General features: G+C 38.6%; 1 protein-coding gene across 15 annotated transcripts in view; it reads left to right on the forward strand.

The window, feature by feature from the left end:
* The window catches only part of Clybl (citramalyl-CoA lyase), a 249,039-nt gene that overhangs the window by 124,256 nt on the left and 109,163 nt on the right, over positions 1-15,620 (forward strand). For all 15 annotated transcript variants that reach the window (XM_040281673.2, XM_021729794.3, XM_021729798.3 and 12 more), the window contains one exon: positions 5,039-5,225. In XM_040281673.2, the coding sequence (XP_040137607.2) occupies positions 5,039-5,225 (187 nt within the window). The remainder of the gene's footprint in view (positions 1-5,038; positions 5,226-15,620) is intronic.

Raw genomic sequence — 15,620 nt, forward strand, 5'->3', positions numbered from 1 at the left:
TGACGACTTTTACAAGCTTCTCCAGTAGTTGCCATATTGAATCCCAGGCTCAGAACTCTGTGGCCTAGGGACTAGCTCTGTCTCTAGTTATATAAATGGTTAATTAAGGGCATCAGGTGAAGGAGGAAAGGAGGAAGACAGAAACAAGGCCAGGAGGGGCCCCCTCTGGAATGTTGTATCTAAAAAAAGGTTTCTCTGTAGAGAGAACTCACCATAAGGCTACCAGATTTTTTTTCAACTCATGTTAAGCCCTTGCTTTGCATATTGTTTGAATACATTTACATGTTGACTGTCAAGAGGCTCTAACTCCAAATATGTAAGATAAAATAAGTTTGATCTTGTCACCTACTGCAACTGTATTTGTACACAGTGTCAGTGCTGAACACAACTCGAGTGTAGAACAGATTTTGGAACAGCCTGGGCAGAGGGATGGCAGAGAATCAGAGGAGGGAGGCTGAGGAAGTCCTCCTTCCTCCTCCAGAGCTGTGACTGCATGATGGGGCTTGGACAGACCCCTCCAGACTGTGGAATCAGCAATAGAACCTGATCCCCACCCCCATCCCACGCCTTTCTTCCTATTCCAAACAGTGCAGGTGCCTTTGATGGTTCCCCCCGCGCCCCCCCCCCCACCTTCACTATGTGCTGTTTTACAGGCCACTCCTCTGGGTGTCCCTCCTTGGACCTGCTGGGCATCCCTGTTCCTTGGGCTGCTCCCCATCATGCTCAGCACCATGCTTCGCACTTTGAGCCCTTGCATATAATTGTTCAGGGTATGCCCTGGACAGAGCACCTGGCAAGGACACTAGTGGCCCCTCTCCATACCCCCAATGATGCTGCAGCAGGAGCAGGAGGTGCCTTCTTGCTCTTAATCCTGGAAGGTACAAGGGGATGCCTTCTTCTAATTTGCACATCGATGCTGCCCTGTGTGGTGGGGAAGCCCAGTGCAAGTCCCCTATCAGGTGTTTACCACCTGCTCACTAATGAGAAAAGTAGAGGCAGCAGGGTAGGTAAGAGGCATCATTTACTGAATAAAACTTCCTTTCCCTATTGAGTGGCCTTGGCACTCTTGTAAAAAAATTATTTGACTGAATATATGAAGGTTTATTTCTGGGCTCTATAGTCAATTCTATTGGCTTGTATGTCTATTTCTATGCCAGTGACACATTGTTTTAATTATTGCAGTTTTTTTGTTTTTTTTTTTGGTGGGGGGTACCAGGGATTAAGCTCGGGGGCACTCAACCATTGAGCTACATTCCCAGCCCTTTTTGTATTTTATTTAGAGACAGGGTCTCTCTGAGTTGCTTAGCACCTTACTTTTGCTGAGGCTGGCTTTGAACTTGCGATCCTTCTGCCTTAGTGTACCAAGCCCCTGGGATTACGGGTGTGCGCCACTGCACCTAGCTGATTATTGTACATTTTTAAAATTTTATTTTATTTGTTTTAATTAGTTATATATGACAGTAGAATACATTTATGTACTTTGAAATGTCATACATAAGTGGGGTATAATTTCTCATTTTTTTGAATGTATATGTTGTAGAATCACATTAGTCATGCAGCCATACATGTACATAAGATAATAATGTCTGTTTCATTCTACTATCCTTCCCACCCTCATACCCCCTGATTATTGTAGTTTCATAGTCAGTTTTGAAACCAGGAAGTGTGAGTCTTCCAACTTTGTTCCTTTTTATTCAACACTGATTTTGTGCCTGCTATGGTGGCAATATACCTGAAATCCCAACAACTCAGGAGGGTGAGGCAGGATCATAAGTTCAAAGCCAGCCTCAGTAATTTACCCAGGCCCTAAGCAACATGACACCCTGTTTCAAAGTAAAAAAATCTTTAAAAAAGTTTAAAAAGGGGGTTGGGGATGTAGCTTAGTAGTAAAGAACCCTGAGTTAAATCCCCAGTCCAAAAAAAAAAAAAAAAAAAGATTGTTTAGGCTATTCAGGGTGCCTTGAAATTCCATATGAAGTCTTCTAATCCATGAATATGGCATGTGTTTCCATTTACTTATGTCTTCTTTCATTACCTTCAGCAAATGTTTTCTAGTTTTCATTGTGCAAGTTTTTTACTTTTGGATAAGATATCTGTCTGTCTGTCTGTCTATGTATCTGGTAGTGGGGATTGAACCCAGAGGCACTTTACCACTGAGCCACATCCCAGCCCTTTTAATTTTTGAGACAAGTTGCTTAGAGCCTTGCTGAGTTGCCCAGGCTGGCCTTGAATTTGTGATTGACCTGCCTCAGCCTCCTGAGTTGCTGAGATTATAGGTGTGTACCATCATGCCTGGTTGGATAAGTTACTTCTTAAGTATTTTGTTATTTTTGATGCTTTTGTCAAGGGAATTATTTTTATAATTTCCATTTCAGATTCTTCACTGCTAATATAGAGAAATACACTGAATTTTGTTTGTTGATTATATATCCTGCTACTTTACCGAACCCATTTTTTAAGTCTACCATTTTTTTTTGTTCTGTAGAATCTTTAGGATTTTCTGTGTATAAGATCATATCATATACAAACAGTGACAATTTTGATCTCTATCAGTTTGTTTGCCTTTGGTTTCCTTTCTTGCCTAATTACTAGAACTTCCAGCATTACGTTGAGTGGAAATGGCCAGAGTGGGTATCCTTATCTTGTTATTGATCATTGAGACAAAGCTTTCTATTTTTTGCCTCTGAGTATGTTTAATGTGGGTTTTCCATATATGGCTTTTATTATTATTTTTATTCCTAATTTGTTGAATGTTTTCATCATAAAAAAATTAAATTTTGTCAGGTGCTTTTCTGAATGAATTGGGATAATCAGGTGGTGATTTTCTCTTTATTATGTTACTGTGGAATATTATATGGATTAATTTTCTTATGTTGAACCATCCATGCATTCCTGTTAATGTGTATTTTATTGATTGATTTCCTATGTTGAAAGGTCTTTGCATTACAGGAAAAAATTCCCACATGGTCATTGTGTATAATACTTTTTATACGCTTCTGAATTCAGTTTGCTAGTATATTTTGAGGAATTTTTACATCAGTGTACATATAGGATATGGAGTTGTAGTTTTCTTTTAGTATCTTTATCTAGCTTTGGTACCATGGTAATTCTGGCATTATAGGATGAGTTAAGAAATGTTTTCCTGGGTTGGGGATATAGCTCAGAGGTAGAATACTTGCCTAGTATGCGGGAGGCCCTGGGTTCAATACCCAGTACCACATCAAAAAAAAAAAAAAAAAAAGAAAGAAAGAAAGAAAAAGAAAAGAAAAGAAGTGTAGAAAGATTGGTATTTGTTCTTCTTTAAAGATTTAGGGGCTAGGAATATAGCTCAGTTGGTATACAGTATTTGCACAAGATCCTGGATTCAATCCCCAGCACCACAAAAATAAATAAATAAATAAATAAAGATTTAGTAGAAGGGGCTGGGGTTGTGACTCAGTGGCAGAGCACTTGCCTAGCATGTGTGAGGCACTGGGTTCGATCCTCAGCACCACATATAAATAAAAAATAAAGGTATATCAACAACTAAAATATATTTAAAAAATTAGTAGAATTTACCTGTGAAGCTGAAGCCTTCATGGATTTTCTTTCTTGGGAGATTTTTTGATTACTGATTTAAGCGCCTTACTAGTTACATACAGATTTACTTTGATTTTCTGTTTCTTCATGACTTAGTTTTGGTAGATCTTGTTTCTAGGAATTCATCCATTTCATCTAGTTATTCAATTTGTTGGCACACAGTTGTTCATAGTACTATCTTATGATCTTTTTTGTTCCCTCGCATTGTTAGTATTATTCCCATTTCATTACTGATTTTAGTAATTTGAGTCTTTTTTTTCTTTAGTCCATGTTATGGTTTAGAAATGAGGTATCCCCCAAAAGCTCATGCATGAGATAATGCAAGAGAGCTTAGAGGTAAAATGATTGGGTTATGAGGGACTTACCCTAGTTCATGAATCCTGGATTAGGGATTACCTTGGTCAGAACTGTAGGCAGGCAGGGTGTGGCTGGAGAAAGTGGTCACTGCAGCATGCCTTTGGGTTGCAGAGTCTTGCTCCCTGCATCCTGGTGCCGTGTTCCCAGATGTTCTCTTCCTTAACACCCTTCCTCCATGATGTGTGGCTTCATCTTGGGCCCAGAGCAATGGAGTCAGATGTCTAAGGACTGAGACCTCTAAAACCATGAGCACCCCCCCCCCAAAAAAATTTCCTCCTCTAAAATTGTTATTGTCAGGTCTTTGGTCACAACAGCCAAAAAAGTGACTTAAAGAGTCCATCTTGCTAAAAGTCTGTGAATTTTCTTGATCCTTTCAAACAGTCAAATTTTGGTTTCATTGATTTTCTCTATTGCTTTATTATTCTCTATTCCATTTATCTCTGCTCTTATTTTTATTATTTTCTTCCTTCTGCTAGTTATGAGTGTAATGTTTTTCTTCTTTTTCTAATTTTTCAACTTGCAAAGGTAGGATGTTGATTGTAAAAAATTGTGCCAGGGGTGCCTAGCATGTATGAGGCCCTGGGTTCAATCCTCAGCACTGAAAAATTATTTTACAAAATTACCTTCAGGCTTTGTATATAAGACATATATGATATATAAATTAACTTCATGTTTATATTTAGGTACAACCCCTAAGATTTCTCATTCTATGTATCCAGCATTCCAAGATTCCAAAAGTCTGAAGCACCAAACACTTTTGGTCCCAAGCATTTCAGATGAAGGACTTTCAACATGAGGTGTTGTTTGGAACCTTTTGGATATATGGTTCTCACCTTTTTCTCCATGGTCACCATCTGGACAGTACACTGATAATGGAATTTTTTCCAAGAAGAAATAGGCACACCTTTCTCCTTCTGTCAGACGAGAATGCCAATAAATAGTGCTCTTTCTTCTATGTTTTCCTAGTTGTAATGTGTTCTGTCATGATCTTGAAGGATTGTCCATGTGTTCTAATTTTGCCTTAAAACCACCAAATAAGTTTTTCATAATTTTTAAACACAGAGGTTCTGTTGTGGACTAATTTCAATTATGTCTCCTACAGGAAAGCATTCCTGGCAGCCGATGTGCCCAGGCTTGGGTACAGTTCCTTGCCCAATCACAAGTACATTCCTCGGAGGGCTGTGCTCTATGTGCCTGGAAATGATGAAAAGAAAATCAAGAAGATTCCATCCCTGAACGTGGACTGTGCAGTGCTTGACTGTGAGGATGGTGTGGCTGCCAACAAAAAGGTAATGCCATGGTTTTCAGATGGAGGAGAAATGGATTGAAATCCACTATTTTTGTGGCAGCATTGCCCATTATTTGGAAAAGTTCTACTGTACTCATGGTTTATTGATTAGGATTCAGTGTGTGTGTGTATATATATATATTTTTTTTTCCACCTTTATTTTATTTGTTCATTTATATGTGGTGCTAGGGACCGAACCCAGTGCATCATGGGTGCTAGGCAAGTGCTCTACCACTGAGCCACAACCCCAGCCCCTAAAATATATTTTTAAATCATGACAGTCAATACATGTGATGATTGTGTGTATAGATATAGACAATCAATTTTGGCCCTGATATTTTCTGGTTTAGGCAAATGAGTTATAGAATTCCAGAATTGTAGTGGAAACTTTTCATGCCAACAGCGTACAATCAAGGAATTTATTTGTTCTTTTTTAAATTTTTATTTATTTTTTTGTTGGTGATGGATAGAATATATTTTATTCATTTATTTTTATGTCATGATGAGAATTGAACTCAGTACCTCACAAGTACTAGGCAAGTGTTCTACCCCTGGGCCACAACCCCAGCCCCCATTTCTTCTTTTTACCACCAGCTATATTAATAATATTAATTAATTAACTAATAATAATTAATATTAATGTCTGAGACAAATGCTAAGAATCTAACAGCTAGTCTTCCATGGATAAGTCACCGCCTCACACAGAATCTTTGGGTTGTATGCAGTTCTGCCTGATTTTTCTCATGGCCTATCAGAGAAATGAGCATTAGAGAATTTCCAGTTTGTGAACAGGTGCAGAAGGTTCTTACTTGGTAATTGCATGGTGGATGCTTTTGGTTTCATTTTGTTTTGCTTAACTTTATTTTTTCATATTTGTATAGTAAACGTGGATGTGTTCAATAATTAGGTGGAATATGTAAATCTTTATGTTAATCAATTATGTTTGCATGGAATTCTTTTGGTTCAAAATATTCTTGCACTCGACCTTTATCTATCCAGTCCCTGGACAACGAGGTGGGGCTAGGGGATGGAGGGAGCCAGCCATCTGGATTCATGCCTGTTTGGGGCCCCAGGTGATCTGAATAACCTGCCTGTACTATACAACTTTCTGAATTAATTGCTTTCCTTGGAGACTCTAGCAAACAAATATTTGCCTTAATTAAAAAAATAAAGTTAATTTCCTGCATCTTCTGGTAGTCAAACCAAGGCTTTCCAAGTATTTGGAAAAGGATTAGAATAAGCATGTGGAATCTGAAGCGTCTACTCAACATCTTTGGCATGTGCCAAGGAAAATACAATTAATCTTCTTTCTCCCAGAGATTAAGGTAAATAGGCCTTTTTTTTTTTTTTAAGGATATAATGTGATTCCAGTATGCTTCCTCCCAAAACTCATGTAGTGCACTCTGAGATCAGATAGTAAATTGTAATTCCAATTCTGTGTGACCTAGGGCAATTCACTTTACTTCTTTACTTCAATTTCTTATCTATACTGTGGGGATAACAATATCTTCTTTTGTCAGGGACAGGAATTATTATGAGAAAAAAGTTGATAAATGTCTGGGAGTAGCTTGATTTCCTACAGGAAATAGATTAGATAAAGCCTGCAGTAATCATGATTAGAGAGGAATTTATTTTAGCATTGTAGCACAGTGAGCCATTAGGAGCCCTGATAAAGTTCTAATTTTATTTCTTTGCAAATCTTGAGGCTATTCCCTCAGACTCACCTGAGGATGTTACCTGTCCCCTAGATGAGATGGAAAGGTGATCTATTTCTGCCTTACATTTCCTTATTGCTTATCTGAGTCCTCAGCCATCATCATATCCAGAGTAGTAACAGCTGAGCTGAGGAGACACCTAAGGAAGAGATGGGGAGAGGAGTTAGCTGTGGGCAGACTGTGCTTGCCATCGTGGAGTGTCATCTTTGTCCAGTGTCTTTATTTGGACATTTCAATTCTCTTAATGCAGCTCTACATTGCATTAATTGCTAGACACACACTCTTCTGCACGCTGATCTGGAGTGGACTAAAATTTCCATCATAATTCACAGAAAGTTCTGATAAGCTAGGATAATACTTATAAAAAATTATTTTTTCCTTAAAATTTCTATTTCTAAATAAGTAATCTCATATTTCATTTCATAGCCCCCTAGCCTGTCAAGTTCTTTTTGAATTTTGATTTTATCATTCAACATTAATATTATCTGAGAATTTGATGAGCACACTATATAAAAATTCAACAAGTTTCTGATGAACCTGTTGAAGAGATTGGAGCCATGTATAGCACAAGAACCTCTGTTTGTTTAACAAATATTTATGTGGTGCTTGCTAAAAGCTAGGCACTGTAATTTGTATGACAACCCAATGAGGTATTGCTATTATATTTCTTTTATAAATTGGGAAACTGAGGCATAAAGAATAATGAATAAAACTGGTAATGTGGTTAATCAGTCACCTGACATCTAAAAAAATCCAGTCTTTTCATGAGGATATTATGAGATTTTTATCAAATACCATTTTAAAATGAGGGTACTCATTCTGGGAGTTTCTGCTTTTAAGGACTCATCTGAGTGGATTGGACACTCCTAGAGGATCCAGGCTCCTCTTCTCTAGCTTGAGGTCCTCAATTATAATCACATCTGGAAAGTTCCTTGTCCATGCTGAGTAGCACATACACAGGTTCCAGGGATTAGGACAGGGGCTTCTTTGGGAAGCAAGGAAGGCATTATTCTGCTGGCCATGGCCTCTGCAAGAGTCACCTGGGGGCTGGGGCTGTAGCTCAATGGTAGAGCGCTTGCCTCGCAGCTGTGAGGCCCTGGGTTTAATCAGCACCACATAAAACATAATAAATAAAGATATTTTTTTTAAATGTCTTTAAAAAATCACCTGGGATTCTTGTAATTACAACAAAACAAAACAAACAAAAACAAAAACAAAAAGTCCTGCACTTTATGCTAAATTGACAAGATAGAACTTCAGGAAATTACATTAATTTACACTTTTAAGAGCTTCCCATACATTTTTATGCACATTAAAATTTGAAAGTCAACATAACCAACATGACGCTGACTCAGCATTCTTCCTTTTATTCTCTTTTCTTCTCTTATTATGAAAAATAAAATTGGAAACTCAATATTAAAAAAAAATAAGGCACATTCCCAAGGTACCTGTCCAGAAATACCTTTTCACCCAGCACTAGAAAAATTTCCATCCTTCTTGATGGAGGAGAGAGTAGGGACCATTTTAAGTGTGTTTATTTTTAACTAGAAAAATAATGTTAGGTAGATAAGAGTCATTCTTAAGGAATCCACATCAGTACTTAATTGTTACTGCCTCTTTTTGAAGTGGCAGAAGTAAAGAAAATGATTTCCTGGGAAATTTCTCTGTAACAGGTGCCATATTGCATAGATTAGTATTCCTATATTCTATGTATTATTTTCATATATAATCTCATTTAATCCTTACAGCAAAGTTTCAAAATATGTCCAAGGTTACATTATCATTAAATGGCAGAACTAAAACTTGAATTTCCAAGAATTTTTGATGGAATCAGCCTCACGCTCCCCATTTCCTGTTTGGAAAGCGAGTGCACTAGCTGTCCGTGTTTTGTCAGCTTTCCATTCTCCATGATTTCTCAAAGGCTAATAACAGGAATTCTGGATTTACATATGAAAATTCTTTCAGCATCCTGGGATCGTAATCCTATTTAGACCTGGGACTTTAATTCATTTGAAATGTCCAGAAAACCCTGACATTTCTTATATAGCTCATATTCTTTTTTCTTAAAGTCACTTATTTTTTTTGTCTGTCCATTTAAAAAATTTTTTTTTGTTGTAGTTGGACAAATACCTTTATTTTATTCATTTATTTTTATGTGGTGCTGAGGATCGAACCCAGGGTCCCACACATGGAAGGCAAACGCTGTAGCACCTAGCCACAACTCCAGCCCCTGTCCATCTTTTTTTTTAATTTTAATTTTTTATATATGACAGCAGAATGATTTGTGATTCATATTATGCATACAGAGCACAATGTTTCATTTCTCTGGTTGTATACAAAGTAGAGTTACACCATTCGTGTCTTCATACATATACTTCATACATGTAATGATGTCCATCTCATTCCATTGTTAAAGTCACTTCTTAATCATTTTTCTTATTTGAATGTTTTTCTTCTTGATGGAGGAGAGAGTAGGGACCATTTTAAGTGTGTTTATTTATTTATTTATTTATTTATTTATTTTTAAGAGAGAGTGAGAGAGAGAGAGAAATTTAATATTTATTTATTTTTTTTTAGTTATCGGCGGATACAACATCTTTGTTTTGTATGTGGTGCTAAGGATCGAACCCGGGCCACACGCATGGCAGGCGAGCGCGCTACTGTTTGAGCCACATCCCCAGCCCCAAGTGTGTTTATTTTTAACTAAGAAAAAATACAGGCCAGGCACGGTGACACATGCCTGTAATCCCTGAAGCTTGGGAGGCTGAGACAGGAGCATCGTGAGTTCAAAGCTAACTTCAGCAATGGTGAGGTGCTAAGCAACTCAGTGAGACCCTGTCTCTAAATGAAACACAAAATTGGGCTGGGGATGTGGCTCAGTAGTTGTTTGCCACTGAGTTCAATCCTCAGCCTCCCCCAACCAACCACACACACACACACAAAAAAAAAACCCAAAACATATAAAACTCTTATTTCAGATTATCTAGTTGTAGTTTTGCTAATTATTGCCCAATTCAGCTTCTTGGAATTATGAAAATATAGTCTGTTCATTTCATATCTCATTTTGTCTCTTTTTTATTACTAGACTAATTCCACAATTCATTGGGTTGCCTCTATAGAAGTATGGGCTTATAATGAAAACAATAGGAGTTTCCACAAAGCAGTTTATGAGTATCTAATACCTTCCAGCAGTCTCTAATCCTGTCCTGCTAATCCAATTTGTGTTTAAGTATCTCCTTCATGTCAAGAGTGGCACTACCAGCTCACCTTGCCAAGCATAGATGAACAGACGGCCCTCACTCCCTCTTATCTTCTTCTCATTGGTAAATGCAGGACATACAGGGCCTCTAAGCCAGTGCTTGCAGGGCCACAGTGAAAACATACCAAATAATGCACAGAATTCTGGTGGATCATCATGACACTGGGCAAGGCCAAAAAGGTAGGAGTGGAGAAACTGGAGGCAGGATTCCAGGACTGCCATTTCCATCAACTAATATGTAAATTTATTTTATGTTTAAGTTTAAATATTAAAGTCAGTAGTGAGTGGGTAAATATTAAGTACCTACTCAACCAGGCATCATGGCAGGCAGGAGAGATACCAAGATGGTTGCCTGGTCCCCACTGGGAGGAGTCATAGGCCAATCATAGGCATAGAAGTAAACGTTAGAATCCAACAAGTTAGGCCTATGAGAATGCATTCTTTTTATTTTCACTTGATCTAAGTGTAATTCCCATTTTGATCTTTTGCTTGAAATATGAAATACAAAATAGTGCTTCCCAAACCTTGTAAAGAAGAAAGTTTTGTATTTTTTTTTTCATTTTTTACATTTCCAATCTTTTGTGGGCTAATACTTTTGTAAAATACAATGAAAATACACTGGTAAAGGCTGGGCAAGTTGGTGAGACCCTGTCTTAAAAATAAAAAATAAACAGGATGAGGGATGTAGCTGGGGTAGAGTGGCCCTAATTCCACTTTGGAAAAATTGTAGAGAAATCCAATGTTGCTTGGTGTCAGCCACGTCCAATGCTGTGGGAATTTCTGAGATCTTACTCTCCGTGTGTATTTACCTCACGATGGCATGGTAAGGTTGAGGCAGAGACCACACTTTGAGTAGCAGGCACTTGAGATTTTTAAATTTCCAAGTATTTTTGGAAACAAAATTTTCAAATTTGTTTATCATTTAGCTGCTGATCTTTAGAATAGTCGCATGGTGGCTAGAGAATGTGGTGCAAACGTTAATGATTCTTTGAAATTTGTCAAATCTTGCTTCAAGGCCTAGAACATGAGCCCTTTTGATAAAATGTTCCATGTGCTTAAGAAGAAAGTAAATTTTTCATTTGCAGAGTTCTAGTATTTTCCATTAGACCAAGCTTGTTAATTATCTTGTTCAAATATCCAGACCTTTTATTGATTTCCTTTGCTTGATAGATCAATAATTGAGAGAGGCTAGTTGAAACCTAGCCTATGTTGGAGAATTTGTCAACTTCTCTGAGTTCTATTAATTCTTTTTTTTTTTTTTTAAAGAGAGAGAGAGAGAGAAGTTTTTTAATATTTATTTTTTAGTATGGGTGGACACAACATCTTTGTTGGTATGTGGTGCTGAGGATCGAACCCAGGCCGCACGCATGCCAGGCGAGCGCGCTACGGCTTGAGCCACATCCCCAGCCCCTTCTATTAATTCTTGATGTTGATAATTTGAGCCTATGTTAACAGGTCTATATGAATCTAGAATTATCTTCCTGATATCTTGAGTCATCAGGCAGTACGTACTGTTTTTATCCCTTATAATACTTTTTGCTTTGAAGTTCATGGTCTGTTATTAATATAGCTCTACCAGCTTTCTTTTGGTTACCATTCACTTATTACATTATTTTCATCCTTTTGCTTTCAACTTCTCCATATCTCCATGTCTTAAATATGGATCTTATTATTTAAAATTTTTTTGATATCTATGTTGATACTTTCTGTCTTTATAGAATATTTATCTTTTTAAAATTTCTTTGTTCTCAAGATTGAACTCACATATTCTCTACCATGGAGCTACATCCCCAGGCCTCTTGATTTTTCATTTTGAGATAGCACCTCACTAAATTGTCCAGATGGTCTTGAATTTGCCTGCCTCAGCCTCCTGAGTAGTTGAGACTACAGTTGTGCCTCCCTGTCCTGGCTTGAACCCAATTGCTTTGTATCAAGAAATTGGAGAAATACTCTCCAGTGTTTTATTTTCTATATTTTTAAAATTGGTGCATTGTGATGATATATAATTGTTAAATATTCACATATATATACAATGAAACAGTATAATTTGATCTATATCATTCCCCATTATCGCCCCTTTGCCTTCCCCTTCCTTCTGGTCCTCTTCCTCTACCTTACTGGTCTCCCTTCTATTTCCCATTTACTTTTCATGTAATTACTAACAAGTTTAAGTTTATTACATCATTATATTTTGTCTTATTTCCCCTCACCTGTTCTTTGTTTCTTTTTCTCAACATTCTTTCCTTTTAAAAGATTATTTGATTTTGGTTTATTTTCTTGATGTAGTTTTTCCTCTTAGTTTAGAAATTATGGCTGTGTTTCTAATTTTTATTGATTGCTCTTGAAATTTTATCAACTATACTTAATAAAGTCTAAAATTAATCCGTATCTTCTTCCTGGACTACACAAGAATCTCAGAGTTCTTAGATCCACTCATCTTTGTAGTTTCAGGGCTGGAGAACAAAGCCAGGACCTCATATATGCTAGGTAACAACCACTGAGTGACGTTCCAGCCCTGATCATCTTTTTGAATCCCATGTTTTCATTGTTACTATTTTATGTATACTTTGTTTACTTAGGTTAACCTATGTATTTTTCCAGTTTTTTTGCTCATCATTCCTTCTTTCATCTCCAGTCTTCTTCCCAGGGCCATCTTTCTTTCTCCTGAGGTGCATTCTTTAGAATTTCCCTGTAGTCTTGGGGCGTAGTTCAGAGGCAGAGTATTTGCCCAACACATCTAAGGCCTAGGATTCCATATCTAGAACCACAAAGAAGGAAAAAAAAAATTTCCCTATAGCAGTTTGCTGATGATAATCTCAGTTTTTATTTGAAAATGTCTTTATTGTTTGATCCAGTACAAAAATCTAGATTATTTTCTCTTGGAACTTTAAAGACATCATTTCATTTTCTTCTGTTGTTATTGAAAACTTTTTTTTTTTTTTTTTTGTTACTGGGGACTGAACTCAGGGGCACTCTTCCACTGAGCCACATTCCCAGCCCTATTTTGTATTTTATTTAGAGACAGGGTCTCACTGAGTTGTTGAGTGCCTTGCCATTGCTGAGGCTGGCTTTGAACTCATGATCCTCCTGCCTCAGCCTCCCAAGCCGCTGGGATTACAGGCGTGTGCCACTGCGCCCAGCTGAAAACTCCATTTTCAAAGGAAGAACTAGGTTGCTTGTCATTTTTCTTTGGCTTCTTTAAGATATCTGTGGTCTATAGGCGTTTTTTAAAAAACATGACTAGGTATGGATCTATATTACGCCTTTGCCCTTTCCCTTCCTCCCTCCTCTTTGTTTGGTGTAAATTTTTTCCCATATTTTTAGATTTGTGTCTTTTATTAGTTTTACAAAATCTCCATTAGCATTTCAATTGTTGCCTTTCTTCCATCCTTCCTATTTTTTCTTTCACGGTGTTAAGTATACATATTTGGGAACTTTACATTCTATCCTCTTTGTCTTTCAATATCTTCTTCTTCTTGGCCTCAAACTTGAGTATTGGGATTGTAGGTTGAGTATTGGCCTCCTGAGTATTGGGATTGTAGGTTGCACCAACATGCCTGGTTCATAGTATCATTTTTAAAGAGAGAAAACTTAGAAAATATGGAAAATGAATAGCATTTTCCTTCAAATGTCCCTTTCACATAGAAGAGTATAATTTGATGGTCAAGAAGATAGATTTGGGGCTGAGGTGTAGCTTGGTGGTAGAGTCTATGTTTCGTGTGCACAAGACCCTGACTTTAATCCCCACTGTGCATGCACACGCATGCACACATGCATACAAACACACAAAGATACTCTTGGAGCCAAGTTGCCCATGCCTGTGTCTGGATCATGAGAACATGTCATCCTGACAATGTTTCTTTGGGAAGAATCCCATTTCTATGTGCCTCAGTCTCCTCTACTGTAAAATAAAGGTAATGATGATAATAACAGTATTCTACCCCACGGAATTAGATTAAATGGGCTAATGTATTTAAAGTGCTTGTGACAATGCCTAGTACAGAAAAAGTGCCAGGAGTGATACAGAAACAGGGTTGTCTTACCGTACTCCTGGCCAGGGTTCTGACATGTCAGCTGGCAGTTGACTGGAGCGCCAAGGCTTACTGGGGTGGATCAGTGCTCTAGAGTCCTGCCTTTCACAGGGAATGCAGGGGACAGGCAGGCTTTTCCTGTGAGGGACATGAAGTTAGCCAATTTTGTGTTTTTTTTTTTAAAGCTTTACCCTCAGTCATGGCAGACATATAGAGGAAAGGCTCTAGAGACAGAAAAATACCATTTTTTTCTTTTTTCTTTTCTCAGTGTTGGGAACCAACCCCAGGACCTCATACATGCTAAGCAAATGCTCTGTTTCTGAGCTACTTCCCCATCCCAAAGCACTATGCTTTCCCTTAAGCTTCTTCACAGGCTTCTTAATATGAGAAATCTTCTCTTAGAAGTATCTTCTCTGGCTAGGGTGGCAGCCTGTAGTTCCAGCTACTCTGGAGGCTGGGGGAGGAGGTTGGCAAGTTCAAGTCCAGCCTGAGCAATTTAGGGAGACCTGTTCTCAAAATCAAAAGTCAAAAGGACTGGGGGTGTAGCTCAGTGGTGGATCATATTCAGACAAACAGGTGAGAGAGAGAGATCTTATTTTCTTTCCCCTCTCAGGTACCAGAGAGAAAACTACCCTTCTCAAACTGCACTTGAGCAGTTCTTAGAGGAAAGAGAGTAAGATAAAAGCCAAAGAAAGCAGGAAAATGAGCCCTTGAGGCAAGGCCCTGGCTCAGCACAGTGACAGCTGATTGCCAGCCTGGAGGAGGCCCAATGAGCTTCCAATACAGAAGGAGGTGGGCAGCTGGGAGTGGGAGAGCTGGAGCCTCAGCACAATGGTCCTGGGAAGCACCTCTTCCCAGCCCCCTGCTCCCCATGGCAGAGGACTCAGGGCTGCCAGAAGTGCTGGCTTGTCACAGCCAACCTCCATGAGAAAAGCAAGAAGAAGCCATTTGTTTTGTTTTTTGTGGTGCTGGGGATTGAACCCAGGGCCTTGTGCATGCAAGGCAAGCATTTGCCAGCTGAGCTATATTCCCAGCCTTCAAAGGAAGCCATTTGCCTTCCAAGTGACAGCAAGGATGTCAGCAACACCAGTGGGCTGTTTGAAGGCTTCTGCTCCCTCTCTCAGGACATTTCAGGTTGGTGGTTGTGGAGGAGAGAACTAGGGAGGTGGCACTGCAGAGGCAAGGGCTGTGCGACAGTGTCTGCCAGAGCAGGCCTCTTCCTGAATGCCTTTTCCCCAAACAAGAACCCCTCTCGTCCGTCTGTCTGTCCGTCACCTGGCAGACTGCAGAAGCAGGAAGTCATCCCATTGGCAGTGTGACCCACCAAGTATCAACCAAGGTCACTGCTTATTATTTCTCTTTTCTATCACTGTGCCCTCTGACCCTCATCT

The sequence above is a fragment of the Ictidomys tridecemlineatus genome, chromosome 6 (assembly GCF_052094955.1).
Source record: "Ictidomys tridecemlineatus isolate mIctTri1 chromosome 6, mIctTri1.hap1, whole genome shotgun sequence".
Classification (NCBI taxonomy): domain Eukaryota; kingdom Metazoa; phylum Chordata; class Mammalia; order Rodentia; family Sciuridae; genus Ictidomys; species Ictidomys tridecemlineatus.